Source organism: Capra hircus, chromosome 5, assembly GCF_001704415.2.
Source record: "Capra hircus breed San Clemente chromosome 5, ASM170441v1, whole genome shotgun sequence".
Lineage (NCBI taxonomy): Eukaryota > Metazoa > Chordata > Mammalia > Artiodactyla > Bovidae > Capra > Capra hircus.
The window spans coordinates 58,596,427-58,614,922 of record NC_030812.1 but is presented as its reverse complement, the minus strand read 5'-3'; the positions used below and the strand labels follow the sequence as shown (position 1 = coordinate 58,614,922).

General features: G+C 41.5%; 1 protein-coding gene across 2 annotated transcripts in view; it reads right to left on the bottom strand.

Annotated features, from left to right (window-relative positions):
- TESPA1 (thymocyte expressed, positive selection associated 1) overlaps nucleotides 1-15,059 on the bottom strand; it is a 34,090-nt gene extending 19,031 nt beyond the window's left edge. For both annotated transcript variants that reach the window (XM_005680462.3, XM_005680464.3), the window contains exons 1-3: nucleotides 14,903-15,059; nucleotides 4,445-4,652; nucleotides 2,939-2,981 (exon numbers count right to left, since the gene is read on the bottom strand). In XM_005680462.3, the coding sequence (XP_005680519.1) occupies nucleotides 2,939-2,981; nucleotides 4,445-4,607 (206 nt within the window). In that variant the 5' untranslated portion in view covers nucleotides 4,608-4,652; nucleotides 14,903-15,059. The remainder of the gene's footprint in view (nucleotides 1-2,938; nucleotides 2,982-4,444; nucleotides 4,653-14,902) is intronic.

Here is an 18,496-nt window from a genome sequence, read left to right as displayed (position 1 = left end):
TTCATGAAATGTTTCGTAATGAAAATGGGCTTACAGACACAGTAGAACAAACTATGGTTAATTTTACAAAATAAAGCACTATATATTACTGGTACTTTCCTTTAAATAGTGAAAAAATCAACAATATTTTCTAAAATCTGGATTTTTACATGTCCTCATAAGAAAAACATCAATGTGTGTTATAAAATGTAGAATTATACTCAAGGTAATTAAGAATGGGTAACTCTAATAAACACAATTAGAACTACAAATATATACTTTTGTTCCTAATATATAATTGCATAAAAACATATGTTATAATAACAACAAACCTGTGTTAGTACATAGAACATCACAAATACTAGTATAAATTAATATTTCCTACTACTATTAAAAGACATTATGGTAGCTGGTGCAGTCAACTACTAGAATGACAAGATCTACTATTGCATTTAATGCTTGCGCTGTCAGTACACAGTAATGCAACTGCTAAAGCCCACTATTAATATGACTACAATAAAACACACTATTGTTGCATTTCTAGGTATGCCATCAATGGAAATGCCCGTATATATTCACCAAAAGAAATAATATATATAATAACCCAGAATCAGGAGACTCCCAAATCCCTAGTTATTGTAAAGTGGATAATTTGCATGATGGATAGATAGTCAGGGCTACACAATGAAAAAGAAGGACCTATTGCTGGATGAAAATGCGTGGATGAACATCACAAACTTAAGGCTGAACAAAAGAAGCACACACACAAAAATGCATATAGTATGATTCCCTTTATATAAAGTTTAAAAAGTACAAAACTTATCTATGATGCTACAAGTCAAGGTACTGGTTACCCTTGGAAGTAGGACAGTGAACGGAAGGGGACACAAGGGGCTTCTGGAGTGCAGGCAATGTTTCACTTCAGATTTTTCAGATTTCATCACTCTATTCCCTCGAGAAAAGTTACTGAACCATATAGTTAATCCTCACTTGTTTTTCAGTAAATATTTTATACTTCTATGTGATTTATACCGCTCTTATTTTAACAGGTTTTTTTTTGAGGTACAATTGATATACAAGGAACAGCACATACTTAACGTGTATAACTTGATAAGCTTGGACATATGTAAACACTTGTGATACCATCCATCACCAATCGAGGAAACAGACATATCCAACAATTCCCAGGGTATCTTCATTTCCCTTTGACTTTTTTTTTGAAATAAGAACACTTAACATGAGATCTACTTCTAAACAAATTTTGAAGTGCCCAATACCATCTTGTTAACTACAGGCACTACGTTGTACAGCACTGGTCGCTAGAATGTATTCATCTAACATAGCTGGAATTTATATTCATTGAGTTGTACAATTTATCTTAAAAATAAAAATTCTACTGATGTGTATACTACAATAAAATTTACATTAAAATACCACTGATAAAATTCCTTATTTGTCCAAAACAAAATTTGGTAACACAAGATTTGTTGGAAACGCATCCTTTGTTTCTGTTTTCTAGTTGTGCTCTAGCAGGCATTTCTATAGTCTATATATGAGGACCAGCTCAGGCTGACCCTTGCTTTTCTATGTGTATGTGGGATACACAACAGAAGTATGGACAAAAGCCTGGATCTGTTGATGTCTTCTCACTGAGAATGATGGTCTGACGTTTCACAGCCCTCATCCAAGTCCCAGGCCTTTCATGAGTTATTGCTTAGGACATAAAATCAATGACTAGACACTAGATACAGAGCTTGCTCCTCTCCCTATTTGCATTGAAAGGTCCCTTAGCATCATTTCATTCTGACACAGAAGGGCCAAGTTACTGCTCTTCCTATATACCCAATTCATAAACGAAGAGTACAAAGGAGTATTGAACTGTGGGAAGCATTTTAAATCCTGGGACAGTTATTACACACCCAAACCTGCAAGCATTCCCATTAACATCATCCCTTTAATTCCCTGTATTTTGATTACACTTAATTGACTTTTGAAGTCAAAAAATTTTGAACCAGATTATGACAATCAATAAAGACAATATGTTTAATAAACAACAACAACAAAAAAAACCACAAAATAAATCCTTCCTGGCCTTACCTCCCAGAGCAGAGTTAAAATAAACAACCTTGGATTATGCAGTGCTATTTATTTCCTACCAAATCAAACAGGATGGGTTTATTTTTATGTTAATAAACAAGTTTAGATGAAAGGCTATATCAAAAAAAAAGAAAGGCTGTATCAAGCTTGAGACATTTCTGGAAAGGAAATAAAGAGCAGGCAGTAGTTTTTAAGTTCTGAGAATTCATTATCACACAAGTGATCACACTTAAACAGGTCACAGAAGCTTTCCCTCTGTGTCTGAGTAGACTGAGCCGAAAATGGGACAGCCTGTTGGGGGTGTGGGGCCTCAAATGTTAACAGTTTCTCAGGAAAGAAATGCTATAATCTGAAGTCCCTATTCCACTTAGTCAATGCTTTGAATAACCAGGGTAAATGCTTAGCCCTTCCTGTGTTCTGTTGTAGAAATAAACAGTATAATGATTCATAATAATGAATTACTCTGATTGTAAGAACAGTTAGGTTTTTAACTCCTCTTCTGTCATGCAGTCTAAGACTCCGATCCAAAGGGAAAAGTAATGGAGCAGGGGTCTGGAATTTAGCTGTCATTCACTATGGCTGCCAATTTCCATCCTTCTTGGTTTTAGACCAGATCCAGTCTGTGTTTCCAGACCTTCAGTGTTTCCAGACCTTCACCCTAACTTAGTCTCAGCCCAGAGAGGCACTTGACTCACAGCCCTAACCCCCACATTCACCCAATTCTTTACAGACCCCTCTCACTCATTTCAACCTCACTTCTAATTATTAGGCCCAATTAAAATTCATGTCCCTGTCTCTGAGTCCTCCAGTCAGGACACCCAACCATCAACCATGCTCAACATACCCCTTTGCTGGCACTTACCCACAATCTTGAAGCCAGTCTTCAATCTTGTTGATTGGATTTCCTAGAAAAGTCAGATATTGGATCACTGTGGGGACTGAAGGATATCAGACTTCCTCCCTGGAACTCACCCTGTTCCACAAATTTATCCTTATTCAAGCCACCTCATGAACCCTTTATATTCCCATGAAACTTTCCCTTAAGATATAAGAGTGATATGCTGCTGCTGCTGCTAAGTTACTTCAGTCGTGTCCGACTGTGTGACCCCATAGATGGCAGCCCACCAGGCTCCCCCATCCCTGGGATTCTCCAGGCAAGAACACTGGAGTGGGTTGCCATTTCCTTATCCAATGCATGAAAGTGAAAAGTGAAAGTGAAGTCACTCAGTCGAGTCCGACTCCTAGCGATCCCATGGACTGCAGTCCACCAGGCTCCTCCATCCACGGGATTTTCCAGGCAAGAGTACTGGAGTGGGGTGCCATTGCCTTCTCCACAAAAGTGATATACCCATGTAAAAAAAACAGTGAACATCTCTTTTCTCTTGGCCTCTGTGCCCCCTTTCTCCCAGAAACTTGGGAAATATCCCAAGGTTTGGGAACAGAGGTAGATTCTTCTGTTTAAAGAAAAAAGAAAGAAAAAACAAGAAAAACCAGCATAATTTTGCTTTTGTCCTTTTTGTTTCCTATCAAATAAGCAAAGGTAGGCTTATTTACATAAGATTTCTTTTTTAGTTTTCAATCATGTCTGTAGCATCATTTGAACCTCCAAGAAGTTCTGAGAGGCATGTGGAAAAGGTACTATTACTATTTCAGGCACTAATACTTCAATTATCAAATATGTCCTAGAGGAGTGAGTGGCTTGCCAAAGGTCACATTGGCAACTGAGCAGCAGCCAGAGCCCAGGCGCCAAGACTGAGTGTAGCTTTGTCACACAGACAACAGAGAAACACTCCAAACAGTCACAGAGATCCCCGGCCTGGGGTCCTCACAGCTGCTCAAGATGACACAAAGTGTGCCTCTTCCTCTTTCTCAATCTTATGCCCTTTCTTTCCTACACAATTCATACCTTATGTTACTGTCTTCATGGTCTTCTCTTGAGCTCATTTAACCCAGTCAAAATGAGCCACACGGAGTGAGAGTGAAAGCCACTCAGTTGTGTCCGACTCTTTGCGACTCCATGGACTATACAATTCATGGAATTCTCCAGGCCAGAACACTGGAGTGGGTACCCTTTGCCTTCTCCAGAGATCTTCCTAACCCGAGGATCAAACCCAGGCCTCCCCCACTGCAGGTGGATCCTTTACCAGCTGAGCCACAAGGGAAGCCCAAGAATACTAGAGTGGGTAGCCTCTCCCATCTCCAGAGGATCTTCCCAACCCAGGATTCGGACCGGGATCTCCTGCATTGCAGGCGGATTCTTTACCAACCGAGCTATCAGGGAAGAAACTGGGGACCCTCTGCTTGCACGGCAGACCTGGGCATCTGCCACATATTCCCTGTCACAAGCCTCTCTGTTTGGCCTCCTTACCTTCCTGGAAAACGTCATCCAGGCCAGAGGGCTCGGCATCTGGGACATTCTGCAGGGCTGCTGCAGCCTCTTCCTCCAGGACCTGGGTCTGCCAGTGCCGGCTCTGACGGAGCCAGGCCCTGCGTCTCTCCCAGGACGTGGGGCTCAGCACAGAGCCCTCCATGGCGCCGCTTCAGACTTCAGGGCCTCTGGCCACAGAGACGCTATCCTGAGAGTTGGAACACAGTGATACACCGTCATCCTGTGTTCAGAATCCACCACCCCCAGGGTTGCCCCCACATTTTCCCAGCTCTGCACAAAGGAGCATAACCCTCTGCCTATTCAGGAGCTGGGAGGAGGTGTCTGTTTCTTCAAAAAAAAAAAAAAAAAAAGGAATGCTCTGAACAACCTAAACACCAGGGCAAGGCTTTCAAATCTGGAAACTTGAAACATCGTATGATTTAAGGGACAATGAGAAAGGGCTGCCTCTCATGATAGGTGAGATGCTATGTTAGAAAACATTTTCTTTAATTCTTAAGAATTTTGTCTCCCAGAATATTCCATTGAAATGAAAATATCTTTAAATTTGCAATGTATAAATTTCACTTTATTTGATCTTCATAAAGATATATGAAAGGAGAAAAATTAGATCTCAAAGGTTAAACCAATTCTCTAAAGGTCTCACAACCAGGATGTCACTCTAACTACAGTCATTCTGGGCTTGTTTTGTTTCTGTTTAACATAGGACTTCTCTGGGGGAAATGGGGGTGGGAGAATCCCATAATAAAAACAACATGGAGATACTGTTGTTATTGTTGTTGTTCAGTCACTAAGTCATGTCCAACTCTTTGTGACCCCACGGACTGTAGCACACCAGGCTTCCCTGTCCTTCACTGTCTCCCGGAGTTTGCTCAAATTCATGTCCGTCGAGTTGGTGATTCAGCCCAATAATCTCATCTGCTGTCACCCTCTTCTCCTTTTGCCTTCAACCTTTCCCAGCATCAGGGTCTTTTCTATTGAGTTGGCTCTTCACATCAAGTGGCCAAAGTATTGGAGCTTCAACTTCAGCATCAGTTCTTTCAATGAATATTCAAGGTTGATTTCCTTTAGTGTTGGCCAATTTGATCTCCTTAAAGTCCAAGGGACACTCAAAGCTCTTCTCCAGCACCATGGTTCAAAACCATCAATTCTTTGGTGCACAGCCTTCTTCATGGTCCAACTCTCACACCCATACATGACTACTGGAAAAACCATAGCTTTGACTATATGGACCTTTGTTAGCATAAAGGTGATGTCTCTGCTTTTTAATATACTATCTAGGCTTGTCATAGCTTTCCTTCCAAAGAGCAAGCGTCTTTTAATTTCATGGCTGCAGTCACCTTCTGCAGTGATTTTGGAGCCCAAGAAAATAAAATCCGTCAGTGCTTCCACTTTCCCCCCTTCTATTTGCTGTGAAGTGATGGGACCAGATGCCATGATCTTAGTTTTTTTAAGATTAAATTTCAAGCCAGCTTTTTCACTCTCCTCTTTCACCATCATCAAGAGGCTCTTTAGTTTTTCTTCACTTTCTGCCATTATAGTGGTATCATCTGCATATCTGAGGTTATTGATATTTCTGCTGGCAGTCTTGATTCCCACTTGTGATTCATCCAGCCCAGCATTTTGCATGATGTACTCTGCATATAAGTTAAATAAGCAGGGTGACAAGGGTGACAATATACAGTTTTGTCATACTCCTTTCCCAATTTTGAACCAATCAGTTGTTTCATGTCTGGTTCTAATGGTTGCTTCTTGACCTGCATACAGGTTTCTCAGGAGGCAGGTAAGGTGTTCTGGTACTCTCATCTCTAAGAATTTTCCAGTTTGTTGTGATCCACACAGTCAAAGGCTTTAGTGCAGTTGATGAAGCAGATGTAGATGTTTCTTTTCTGGAATTTCTGGATCAATTAGTAGTTACCACCTCCAGAATCATCACCTTCTAATTTGTCATCTTGGGTTTTTCCCTGGCTCTGAGTTAATTCCCTAGTTCATCAGTGTGCTAATATTTCATTTAACACTGCCTAATCAACACTTGTGTGTTTTTCCAAGTGATGCATTCCAATGGTACAAGCCACTTATTTGAAGAGGAAAACAGACAGGATGAATCATTCAATTGTGCAAATAGAGCTTAAAAGATTTGAGGCTAAGATACTGTAACTTGCTTATACTCTGTCCTCCCGCCTCTTTTCCACCAGCTGCACTCACAACTTCCACAGTGAACAGGTGGAGGTGGGACCACCCCTCATCCCTGCAGCTGCCATAAACACTCCATCCTCATACCTACACCTTTATCTGTCAGAGTTAGGAAAAATAAAAGGGGGAAAAATAAGAAGAAAGCCAGTTTCCAGAGACTCCTGCTTTTCAAACTCTTAAAAACAAAACCATCAGTGAAGCATTAATTTAGGCACTAAAATAGCTATTTTTGAATAGAACATCCTAAATATAAAAGCCTTCCTAAGACAATAAAATTGTTTTGGATGCTTCTGTTTGTTACTGACAAAATATATTCAGAGGAAAAGGATACATAATTACTGCTGTCTGATCTAAATTCTTTTACTTCAGGTCAAGCCTAAGGCATATTTCCCCCCCAAGGAGAGACAGCAGTTGGGACTGTGCAACTTTATTAACCCTTGGCACTGGGCTCTTTGTCCACAGCCAGTGCCTCTGAGGGGAAATTAAATGACTGAATGAAACCTGTGATGCCGAGTGAAGCCACAAAGAGCGGTAGCAGAGAGAATTTGTTGTCCTTTGGCTAAAGCTGCTGTGAGGTGATAAAACAAGGATGAAACTGCCACTGTAAAGAATTTAGGGAGAGAGTCTAAAAAGCCGTCTTAGCCTGCATTTACCTGGTCCTGCACCACCATCCAGAGCATTTAATAGGTTGGCATCAGTCAGACTGGGGAAGAAGATAGCAAAGGTTGACTTGCCTGTTGTCTTTAATTTCCAGAGCAAATGAACCTCACCTAAATCACAGGAAATCTTCAGCTCACCAGAACTTATTCGGGGATGAGGGGAATTTAAAAGGAAGTCAGAAAGGCAGGCAGAGAGGAAGGAAAGAAAGAGGGAAAGAAGTGAGAGAAGAAAGTCGGGAAGGGAGTGAAGGAAGGAGGGAAAGAAGGAAGGAATACGGACTCCCACATTCAGCCACTTGCTAAAGTGTAACTTTGGCAAATTCACCCCCTTTCTCTGGGCTCGTTTTCTCAGTGAGGATGCTGTATTCAAGCACTGTGTCAGAATCTCACTAACTGAGATGAGAGATAGAGGCCTATACTTGGGTTTTAACATCCTCCATGATGTGAATCTATCCTGTACTCCTCCTACTTCTTGGAAAATACATCACACTCATATAGACTCATTTCTCCTCTGTCCCCCGAAAATACTTATCTTTCTTTTAACCCCAGGCTTTTCACACATTGTTTTCCAATCTTCCCTGCCACCTCAGCCTTTGACACACTCAACCTGCAAAGCCCAGCTCTCAAGCAATTTCTCTGTGAAGCCAGGCCTGGCTTCCACAGCCTCCAGGCAACAGTCACTTTCACGTAGTTCCTTCCCTTCTTCATTGTTCTTATCACTAACATTATATTTTATTTGTTAATCTAATTCATTATTTACTCTTCTGATCAAAATAGAAGCTTCACCAGGACAGAGATTTTTCTCGGGGTTGTTCACTGCTCTGTCCCTGTTGCCTAAACAGAATTTAACTGGTTTTCTCCAATCTCTGCCACACTTGGATTATAGAGACGGGTTCATGGGGCATTGTGTGGGAACACTAAAAGTACAGCAATATTCCGAGGCAGAAAGAAATAGAATTGTCTGGTTAGTGGTAGCAGAAGTTTGAAGCTGTGTTGCTGGAAGATAAGAAACTGAGTGTTCTTTGTGGAAATCTGGAGGAAGTGGCAAATGATTATCAGGCAAGCACATCAGCAGTGAGAATGTTAGAACTGAGGGATGTATGCACACAGCTGTCAGGATGTCACCTTGGAAGGTATGGAGGGGTGGCTTGTCATAGAGAAAAGGTATGGAGGTCTTTCCTCCAAACAAGCCATACAAAAACACATACCGTGTGTGCAGTGGAGTTTGGTGCAGTGAAAAAGCATTGACTGGGAGTTTGGAGACTTGGGCATTCTTCCAAACTTGCTGTCCGATTAACTGACTTCTGGTAAGTCAATCAGATTTTCTACTTGGGCATTGACTCTGTTCTCTAGACAGTGAGTTGGTGGCAATGAATGTTATAGAGTTTGCCTCTAATAGTAACATTTATGAATTTATTCTAGCTGAATTAGAAATATTTGTAGGAACAATACTGTGCAAAAGAAGCATTTGTGTAGTTTTTCCTGTAAGAATTAGAAAATGGTCCAGTGGCCTCGGGAGTTACTTCCTACTTAAGAAATTTACCTTCAATTAACACTGATTTAGGAGGGCTTCCCTGGTGACTCAAACAGTAAAAAATCTGCCTCCAATGCAGGAGACTCGGGTTTGATCCCTGGGTTTGGAAGGACCCCTAGAGAAGGGAATGACTACCCATTCCAATATTCTTGCCTGGAGAATTCCATGGACAGAGGAGCCTGGTGGGCTATGGTCCATGAGGTTACAAAGAGACAGACATGATTGAGTGTATAGCACTTTCACTTTCATGAGGTTCCAGACTTAAAACTTCCTGGTGACCTTGGAGAGTGGTAAGCCTGGATGAGGAAGGCTGAAAGAGGGAGACCAAAATGGTGTGACTCAGTCAGGAGAGCTCATGGACCCCTGGCACTTCTTGAGCTTCTCTGATCCTTTGCCTTAGTTTATACAGTTTCATCCACCTTCCTCTCTACCCAACCATATGCTATCTATCCTTTGAAGACCTTCTCAAGTCATCTCTGTTCTCTTACCCACCTCTAGCACCCAGCACATGTGCCTATATCACATTCAGCAAGATATGTGTGTCTACATTTCTTGTCATTATCCACCAATGCTTGAACCTCTCTCCTAAATTGTACTCAGGACATTGCACAGTACCTCACAACAGAAGGGGCTCAGTAGACACTGTACCTAGAAGCAAGAATTGCACTGGTGCTGAAAAATTACCCTCATCTAGTCTATGTCCTAGGACAGGGACTCCACATGGTCTCAAATTCTAATGTATCAGTATATGTTTTATATACCTTTTAATGAAGAGAAAGAAGGCTTGCGGCATAGTCACACCAAGGCTTTGTTGCTAGAATGTAGGGCCACAGAAGTCTTACTGAATTTATAAGCTGAAACTATCAAATCCTCCTATTCTAAAAAATAAAAACAAAAACACACAAAAAAACCTGTCTTCCAGAATTTTCCATTGTAAATTTTTACTCCTTGTTCAAAAGTTCCTTTGGGATTTGAGTACCATCTTTCTTAATGCTGGTTTATATTATAATCTTATATTTAATCTATCTTCTGTAAGGATGGATGTCTGATAAATTTTCTCTGACGTTTCCATTAACTATTTCCCCCTATCCCCCCAAAAAAGCAACAAAAATGCCGCACTGGTTTTATTGCTACTTGCCTAAATCACTCCAAAATCTTCTTTCCCCTTCTGCTACCATTTTCAGTCCTTTGTCTTTGCCTTCCCTACATTTCTCTAGAGATTTACTCCCCAAATATTTCTCCATCATCTGTTGAGTGTTCTGGAAACTGGCTACAACCAAACAGAGAAGGAGTAAATTCTCTTTGTTCTGAGCATGTTATAGTTGAAAGAAAAAATTTCAGCAGATAGGATGGAAGTTAGACAAGAAGAATCACCATTCGTGGTTTAAGACTAGGGAGTTGTTTAAGAGCTTTGAAAGGAATATCTCCCAACCAAAATCATCAGCAGAAGCAGTAGCTTTTGTAGCAGAGAAAATCTTTATGGGTATGTGATTTTTACTACACTGAGATCATCACTTACTTCCAGTACCTCTTTTCTAAGGAATGTAGTCTGAGATTCACTTAATATTAACATAGGCAAGTCAAAGTAATAGGTATTCGTAATAACTGAGATGTATAGAATTCCTTATATTTACCCATAAAGCTTCTCCACAAACTACTTCACTTAATCCCCACAATCTCCTTGGAGCTAATTATTGTTATCTGAAGCTTAGAGTGATATGTGAGCGATCCAAGGTCATATATTTAAGATCTTGTGGTACTGAGCTTTAACCCACATTGATCTGACTCTAGTTGTATCATCTTCCTACTGGTAACAGCATATGAGTATAACCTAAGATCACCATGTAGATGTCAGCAGTAAATTCAATTTAGGATAAAAGGAAGGAGAAACTCTGTTAGTAAATTTTCTATTCCATATCATGCTACATAAACTCTCCATCTTATAATCTAGTACAGAGGAGGCAGATAAACCAAAAGTAATTGGGGTCAACTTTATTATCATCTTAGCACAAGGAGAGTGACTTTGTTTGGTTAACAGCAGTCAAGACGCTAGGTTCTACTTTAGAGGAGAGTTTGCCTGGAATCTCACATTACTTTTAAATGGTTGTAGCATTCAGAACATTTAGCAGCACAGGAAAATCGGAGGTGACACCAATCAGAGTCCTTGGACTGGGTCCCACAAGTGCTATGGCTAGCACGGCACTGAATTTTTGGTGCCATCTGGGGAGTCTTGTAGAAAGCACTGGGATAGCTGAGTTAGTGATGGGCATTCATAGGGCTTGAAACAATGAATATTTATCAAAATTTGATATGAACATATTTTAATATTTTATCAACCATTATAGCCTACCAATCTGAACCTGCCAAATATCAGCTCCAGTTACAGATATCTTACTATGGGGATGTTTTGAAGGGGTTTAGGAAGAATGGTCAACTCTTGAGAAGGAAAACTGTAGAAAGAATGTGCACTGTGGAATCAGAATAAACCTTGTTTGAAATCACAGTTCTGTCTACTTACTGCATATGTGTCCTTGGTGAAATTCCTTGTCCCCTCTAAACCTAAATTATTTCATATATAAAACAGACAGAGTACCAGACTTCTTGGGCTATTGGGATTTAAAAATCAGATAATGCATATTAAGTCCCTGATGTATAAAGGAGGTGCTTAATAAATATAGTTATTATTATTATTTTCCCTCGGTCTAAATCATTCACTAAAGTTGGGACATTTTCAGGAATAAGGAAAGAAAGAACAAGAAGTGGGCTGAAGAATAGAGATGTGTTTGTGCTCAATCATGTCTGACTCTTTGCAACCCCACGGACGGTAGCCTGCCAGGCTCCTTTGTCCATGGGGTTTTCAGGCAAGAATACTGTAGTGGGTTGCCATTTCCTCCTCCAGGGGGCAAGGTACAGAAGTGTGTGTCAAATCCAGAGGATGAAAGGAAGATGATGCTGTTAAGAAGAGATGAAAAATAAGCAGTAAATATGTTCTTTGTTCTTATTTAATACTCAGAGGGATCAGAGAGATCATATAATCCTGACCCCTCATTTTGTAGTTAAGAAAACTGTCAGAGAGAGAGAGAGAGAGAGGCTTATCTGAAGTCACACAAAATACCGACTATTATCAATGGAACACACACAAGTTCTGAGCCCCAGGTGTGTGCTTTCTTCCTCTATATTACACAGCCCTCCTCCTCCGCTCTTGGTTTCTAAGACCCAGCCCTGGTTTTCTTTTCAGCACTCTAGGCCTCCTCCTAGGACATGTATCAGACAGGCCTCTCTTCTCTTCTGTCTGAATTATGCCTACACCCCGAGCAGTGCCTGTGAATTGGACTGAGAGTGAAAACAAGCGTGGGAGGAGAGAAAAAGGAAACGGAATTTCCATGATGGGGCCTGTAAGACCTTCCGCAATGGGTACATATTATCCTCAGTCACAGCCAAGAGAGACATCACCACTGTTGTAAGGTGTTGTGGGAAATCCCAGGATGGCCAATTTCTCGGTTTTTGAATAGGACAAACTCCACCTCAAGCCAGGCTGACAGCCCGCCATTCTCCATACCCCTAGGCTCTCCATACTTGCCACGAGCTCTCATGTTCCTTCACAGATAGGCAATGCCTTCCCAATTTGTAACCGTTTCCCATGTCACTGCTGCTTGGAAGACCATCAGAACAAAATTTACCCTGAGTGCAGCATTTTTGCATTCAAGACTTCTTGTGGTCTAAGGGAGCAGTTCAATCTATTCAAGGAGAAAAGAGGGACGCTATTTGATAAATAAAACCAAGAGAAATGCCTATTCACTTTTATAACTCTTTCCCCTTTCTCTTTTCATTCCCTCCTTCCCCTCTTACCCACAAATAAGCTTAGTTGAATGCATCCCGAAAGAAGACCATCTACAGACTCTTTTTCTCTCTTCTTTACTAAAGTTGTACATTTGGAAAAAAAGAATCTTGTGCTGTCCATGTTGGGAGACACTAATTTCTTTCCTCTGGATGGGTTATCATCAGGCATCAAGAATAAGAGGCATCAGTTCATTTGGACTGGTTTACAGGCAGTTCAGTCTAGAAACAGGAGTGAGAATGAGCAGATGTCTCGATCATCGAGTTAGTTCTGTGAATTACAATCTTTAATGCCTCAGTATTATTTCCTTGGTAATGAAACTCTGTCCTTCAGGTACTCACATTTACTCTTCTTTTTCTTTCACAATATCTACACCCTCTCTTCATCTTCTCAAAATCCGTGTTCAAGCTTTTTGCAGTAGGCCCAGGTATGGGCCAGACACAGAGTAGTACTGGGTACTGGAATACCAACCTTGGTCTTGTGTTTTAGGCAGTAAATATTTGGCAGTTATTAAGTGGAGATAGATGTCGGATCTTTTTCTCTTATTGTGTGAATCATGATCCAAGCTGAGAATAAATTTCCTCTCCTTTTTCTAATAGAATATGAATCATGAATCAAAATGACTATGTTGGGTCTCCATGGCCACTACATTATGTTTAATCACTGGACTCCATCTAAGTTTCAGTGGAATAAAAGAATTATGAGAAAAAGTTATTAGTATAGTTGGAAAGAATTTCTAAACTCCTTGGGGTGTCTATGAATAAGAAACCATTTGTAAAACCTCTTTCTATCCCTCTTGTGATAGGTTCAGCAAGTTATCTCTGATGATATTCTCAGTAGAGACAGATAATAAACCCGACTTACCCTCCTCATAATAATGCTTCAAGTTATAGGAAAATTATACCAGATCTGTAGGTCTAATCACTCAAGCCTAATAACAAGCTTAGACAAAAAGTTGAAATCCTGCAACTGCCAATCTCCTATCCTGGGTCCACCATGTACTGTCTAGGAGTCTAGAAAATTCTCTTTTCTCTCTATTCAGGGCCATTTGTGGTAGACGGAGTCACCGAGGCTCTCCTCCAAACCCTCATGGTCTCATCAAATCCCTTCTGGGGGGTTCTTTCATCTTGTCCTTGTTCTGCACTGGGCACCCACCTCTGCTCCTCCACCCACTGGTGGGTTCAGTAGCAAGCAGGGCATGGGAAAACCCCAGCATACTCCTCTGCCTTCCCCCAAACTCATGCAGGTGGTGACATGCTCAGCCTGGTTACTGCTGAGACCAGGTGTGTTGGAGGAGCAGACCCACTCCTCAATCAGGATTACATAGATCATAAGGGGTCAATATATTCATCAATCCGTCTCTGAGATGTACGACTTGAACACCAACCTGGGAGGTGGTTATCAATCTTGGGCTTTGCAGTAAATTTGGCCCAGTGTTGTCCAGTTGTATAAATTCCCCTTCTCCTCTCACCCAAGCATATATTGCTATAGTTTATCTCCTCACCAACCTCCTTCTGCAGCTGTTGAAGAAGGAGGCCATGTCCACAAAGAAGCAAAGTTGACTTAGGCTAGATACTCTCGAGAGTCGGAGTTATGAACACTAGAGCGGATGAAGTGAAGCAACTTTTCTCCTTGAGAACTCTTCAAAGCTAGAATCAGACTGAAACGAAGCAAAAGCAAGGTCAGCAGGGCACAGAGAGGAACTTCTCAGGTGAGAAAGAATTCCTAAATACTAACCAGGTCATCAAAGGAACCCATGTTTTATGACCCGGCCCAGAGTACCTCTCTGATAACAGGAAGGAAAAAAGAAAGCAGAGAGACCATGTTCCAAGAGGCACAGTGATGTATTTCTTAAGGTTGAAGTCAGGGATGTGGGAGCTTTTCTCCTGATGCTTCCTTCTTCTCTGCAGCCTGAGTTTTCTCTGGCTTGTTTCGTTCTGTCTCCTATTGTTTAGTCGCTAAGTTATGTCCGACTCTTTTGTGACCCCATGCACAGTAGCCCTCCAGGCTTCTCTGTCCATGGAATTTTCCAGGTAAAAATACTGGAGTGGGTTGTCATTTCCTACTCCAGGGAATCTTCCTGATCCAGGGATTGAACCTGGGTCTCCTTTATTGCAGATGGATTCTTTACCGCTGAGCCACCAGGGAAGTTCCCTATCTCCTGGCACCATTCTAAATCAGCACAATCTTAAAACTGAGGTGGAAGTTGTACTCACCTGTCCACTGGTAGAGAGCTGAGTTTGAGGCAATGCAGTTGTTAGTGCTGGGCACTGCCCTTCCCCTGTTTTGGGACGGAGGCGAGGACAGGGAGAAGGTATCATATTGCATATCGCACCTTTCTCTCTGTCTTCATGAAACTGCGTTTGCCGGCTTGAAAGGGGAAGCGGAAATGAGAAAACGCTCATACACACATGCATACACACACACACACATGCACAGTCCCCGCCTCCTACCCCAGCCACATCCTCTGTTTAGCTCGGCAGACTGACGGTAGAACAAAATATCTGAGGTCCCCGGAGCTCACCACTAAGGAGCCGTTCCCGTCAAGAGCCGTGTTGCTCTTTCCGAGACAACAGGAGATCTTTTCCTATTAAGGGGAAGGTACAGCTCACTGAAGGATGTGTATAGGAAAAATCTTCTAACCATGTAACTGCCTCAAATAATTCCATTGCCTCACGTAAAGCTTCTGTCCTCAGCAGGAGAAGGGTCTAAAAATGGTAATGCACTCTCCCTAAAATGATCTCACATTTATTTCTGAGAAGATGCTTACAGCCCCATCACAAACTGAAGAGGGCTTTAAGCCAGAGTGCGTCTGTTTTCATAACTCTTTCACACTCTCATGAAGTCCCCAGAAGCTTGTTTTCAAATACTGCACCATTGTAAGCAACTGTTTCTCTGTGTGCACTTCTTATTGTTTTATTTTTTGCTTAAACCAATTCAAAGTATTTCTTGTTAAATAACTGATTGATTTCTCACCCCCAAATCTGTCCCACCCTGGAGATGTCTTCCATTTACTGGCTTTCAGTTTCAAGAAGACTTATTAGACTCTAGATTTTCTTCCATCCCTCTGTCAGTTTCACCTCTGACCAGCATTCAGTATCCTTGACGATCCCTCACCCCATCTCCTGACGCTCTTTCTTCTTCCATGTGGCACCAAGTTATCTATCTCCTATCTCTCTTTCAGGTCCTGATTCTGTTCCTTTCCTGTGGCATTTACTTACAAATATTTATCATAATATTTACCATATGAGACACACCGCTGATGTACTGCTGGGACTGACTTTCAAGTGTTCATTCTTTTCTTTCCAATTTTATGGCTATAACTACAGCTGGACCTCTTTTAACCACGTTCCAAAATTTCATTTCCAATTGCCAGTGGGACAACTTCATTGGATAGTCACAATATACTTATAGTGTCATGGAAAGAAGCCTAAATTTCTGCTCAGCAAATTAACTTCTCTAAATATTATTTTCTTCAAAGATAAGTAGGATTAAAATAATAACTCTCTCTCTCTCTAATACACACAATACAGTCATTAACATGTAGGGATAAAAATGCCCAACCTCTTTCCCCAGTATATAGTAGGTGCTAAATATAAACTTTTCAGAGAATTAACTCAAAATCCACAAGTAAAAACCAAATCTAGCCCTCCCTTGGTCTCTTTAACACTATTTTTCCCCTGTACAAATTAACTACAAAAACTAACTAGTGGAAGTCTTAAAATTGTTTTTAACCTCAAGTTTCTGAAATTCACTACTGTCCTTAACTGTTATTTTCAACATGCTGGGGACAGGGAAAGTACCACCTGTATGCTGTCTGTTGTTTAGTCAGTGAGTCATGTTCAACTTTTTCGTGACCCCCATGGACTGTAGCCCACCAGGCTCCTCTGTCCATGGGATTCTCCAGGCAACAATGCTGGAGTGGGTTGCCATGCCCTCCTCCAGTCTTCCTGACCCAGGGATTGAACCCAAGTCTCTTGCACTGCAGGCAGATTTTCTACCACTCAGCCACCAGGGAAGCCCTGGGCACATTAACTAACACCTCCAGGCCTCAACTTCCTATCTACAAAATGAAGATAATCCTAAAGGACTAGTTGCAAAACTCTAGGAAAACTCTAGTCTCTGCAGCCACCAAAGTGACCTTACTCATTAAAGAAGCAAATCTTCATTTCACAAAAAATTTCATTTCACAAACAAAATTTGAGAGTTTTTTTGTTAATTAAAAAAAGATCTGTGATTTTTTAAATAAATGTTTTCTTCTTTAAAAGCAATTGCTGAAAGACAAAGATGCTGCTGTATGATCCCTAGGAAGACAAAGAAGTCCAGAGTATTCTATGTTTGTCTTATTCCTCAGTTGTAGAGTATTTCTCTCTCTCCCTCTTATCTACCCTTCCTATGTCCTCTGATAACATTGTGTGTGTGTGTGTGTGTGTGTGTTCGGTCTTTCAGTTGTGTCTGACTCTTTGCGACCCCTTGGACTGTAGCCCACCGGGCTCCTCTCTCCATGGAATTCTCCAGGGAAGAATACTGGAGTTGGTAGTCATTTTCTTCTCCAGGGGATCTCTCTCACCCAGGGATGGAGCCTCTATACCTTTGACTCTGTAAAGTTCTCTCATCATATATTCCACGGGCTTCCTGAAACCTTGACCAATTGTCCTTTTTCTGCTAGATGTAGTTCAAGATTTCAGGAGGTTTTTAGGAGATTTTGCTCATCCCCCCCCCCCCCCCAGTTAAAAATAAAAACCCTTAAACTATCTGAGATGTGGAATTATCTCTCTACTGCCCATGCGATTCAGTAGTTTAACGCCTTATCACGTGGCCAACTTGTCATTCTAGGGTGACCTCCCTTATGCTTTATGAAATTTAGTAAGAATACTGAACTGGGAGTAAAAAAGCCATTGGCTTTAACACTAGCTATATGCTGGTTACTTAGTTTCTCTGGCTATCAGCTTCCTTTTCGACAAATAGAGAAAAATTTTGTAAGATTCTCTTGGCTCTAGAAATCTACACATACATTTACTCTTCTCTCATGTACCTATGTGTGGTTTCTTACAGAAAATGAAAATATTAAGCGACAGATCTTTGGTAAGAAATCATTAGAAAGGCAAGAGAGAATGTGTTAGGGAACAAAGTGTTACCCATTAGAAAGCTAAATAAAAATGGCCTTTGAATGATATTGTGCTTCAGACATGTAACCTGATAACACTGATAAGTAAGAACAGTTTCCTAGCACTGAGGTGTCCATCAAACAGCTGAGCAGGATTGGGAAAAAGTTCTGAAGCTACCAGATTGAGAGCTAGTTGGCAGGCAGCCCAGCCAGACCTGGGGCAGAGCCAGGACAGCTGCCCAGCAAGACTGTCCCAAGATGGACAAGCTGCTGCTCACAGCCGCTGCTCTGGGCCAAGCAGCTGGACCCCTCTGCCCCAGCCCAGATGCAAGCTAGTTGCTTCCATTCCAGTTCTCAGCTCTCTCTGTTTTCAGACCGTGGCGTTTGCGAACAGCCATTTTCCACTGGGTCTGTTTCTGCAAATCACTGATGTGGGAGTTTAAATGCGTTTGTCCCCTCCCTGTACCAAAAGCTCAAAAGTGGGGGAGAGAGGGACTTGCCTGGTGATCCAGTGGTTGACTGACTCTGCCTCCAGTGCAGGGGGTGCAGGTCCGATCCCTAGTCAGGGAACTAAGAGCCCACATAGCCAAAAATTTGTTTAAAAAGTGGGGAGAGAGCATGGGTAGTGCACTAGGGGAGAAAGTAGAGGTTCAACTCATCAAGAGTTTTCTGAACTTCATGAGAAATCCAGACCTGCAGAGGG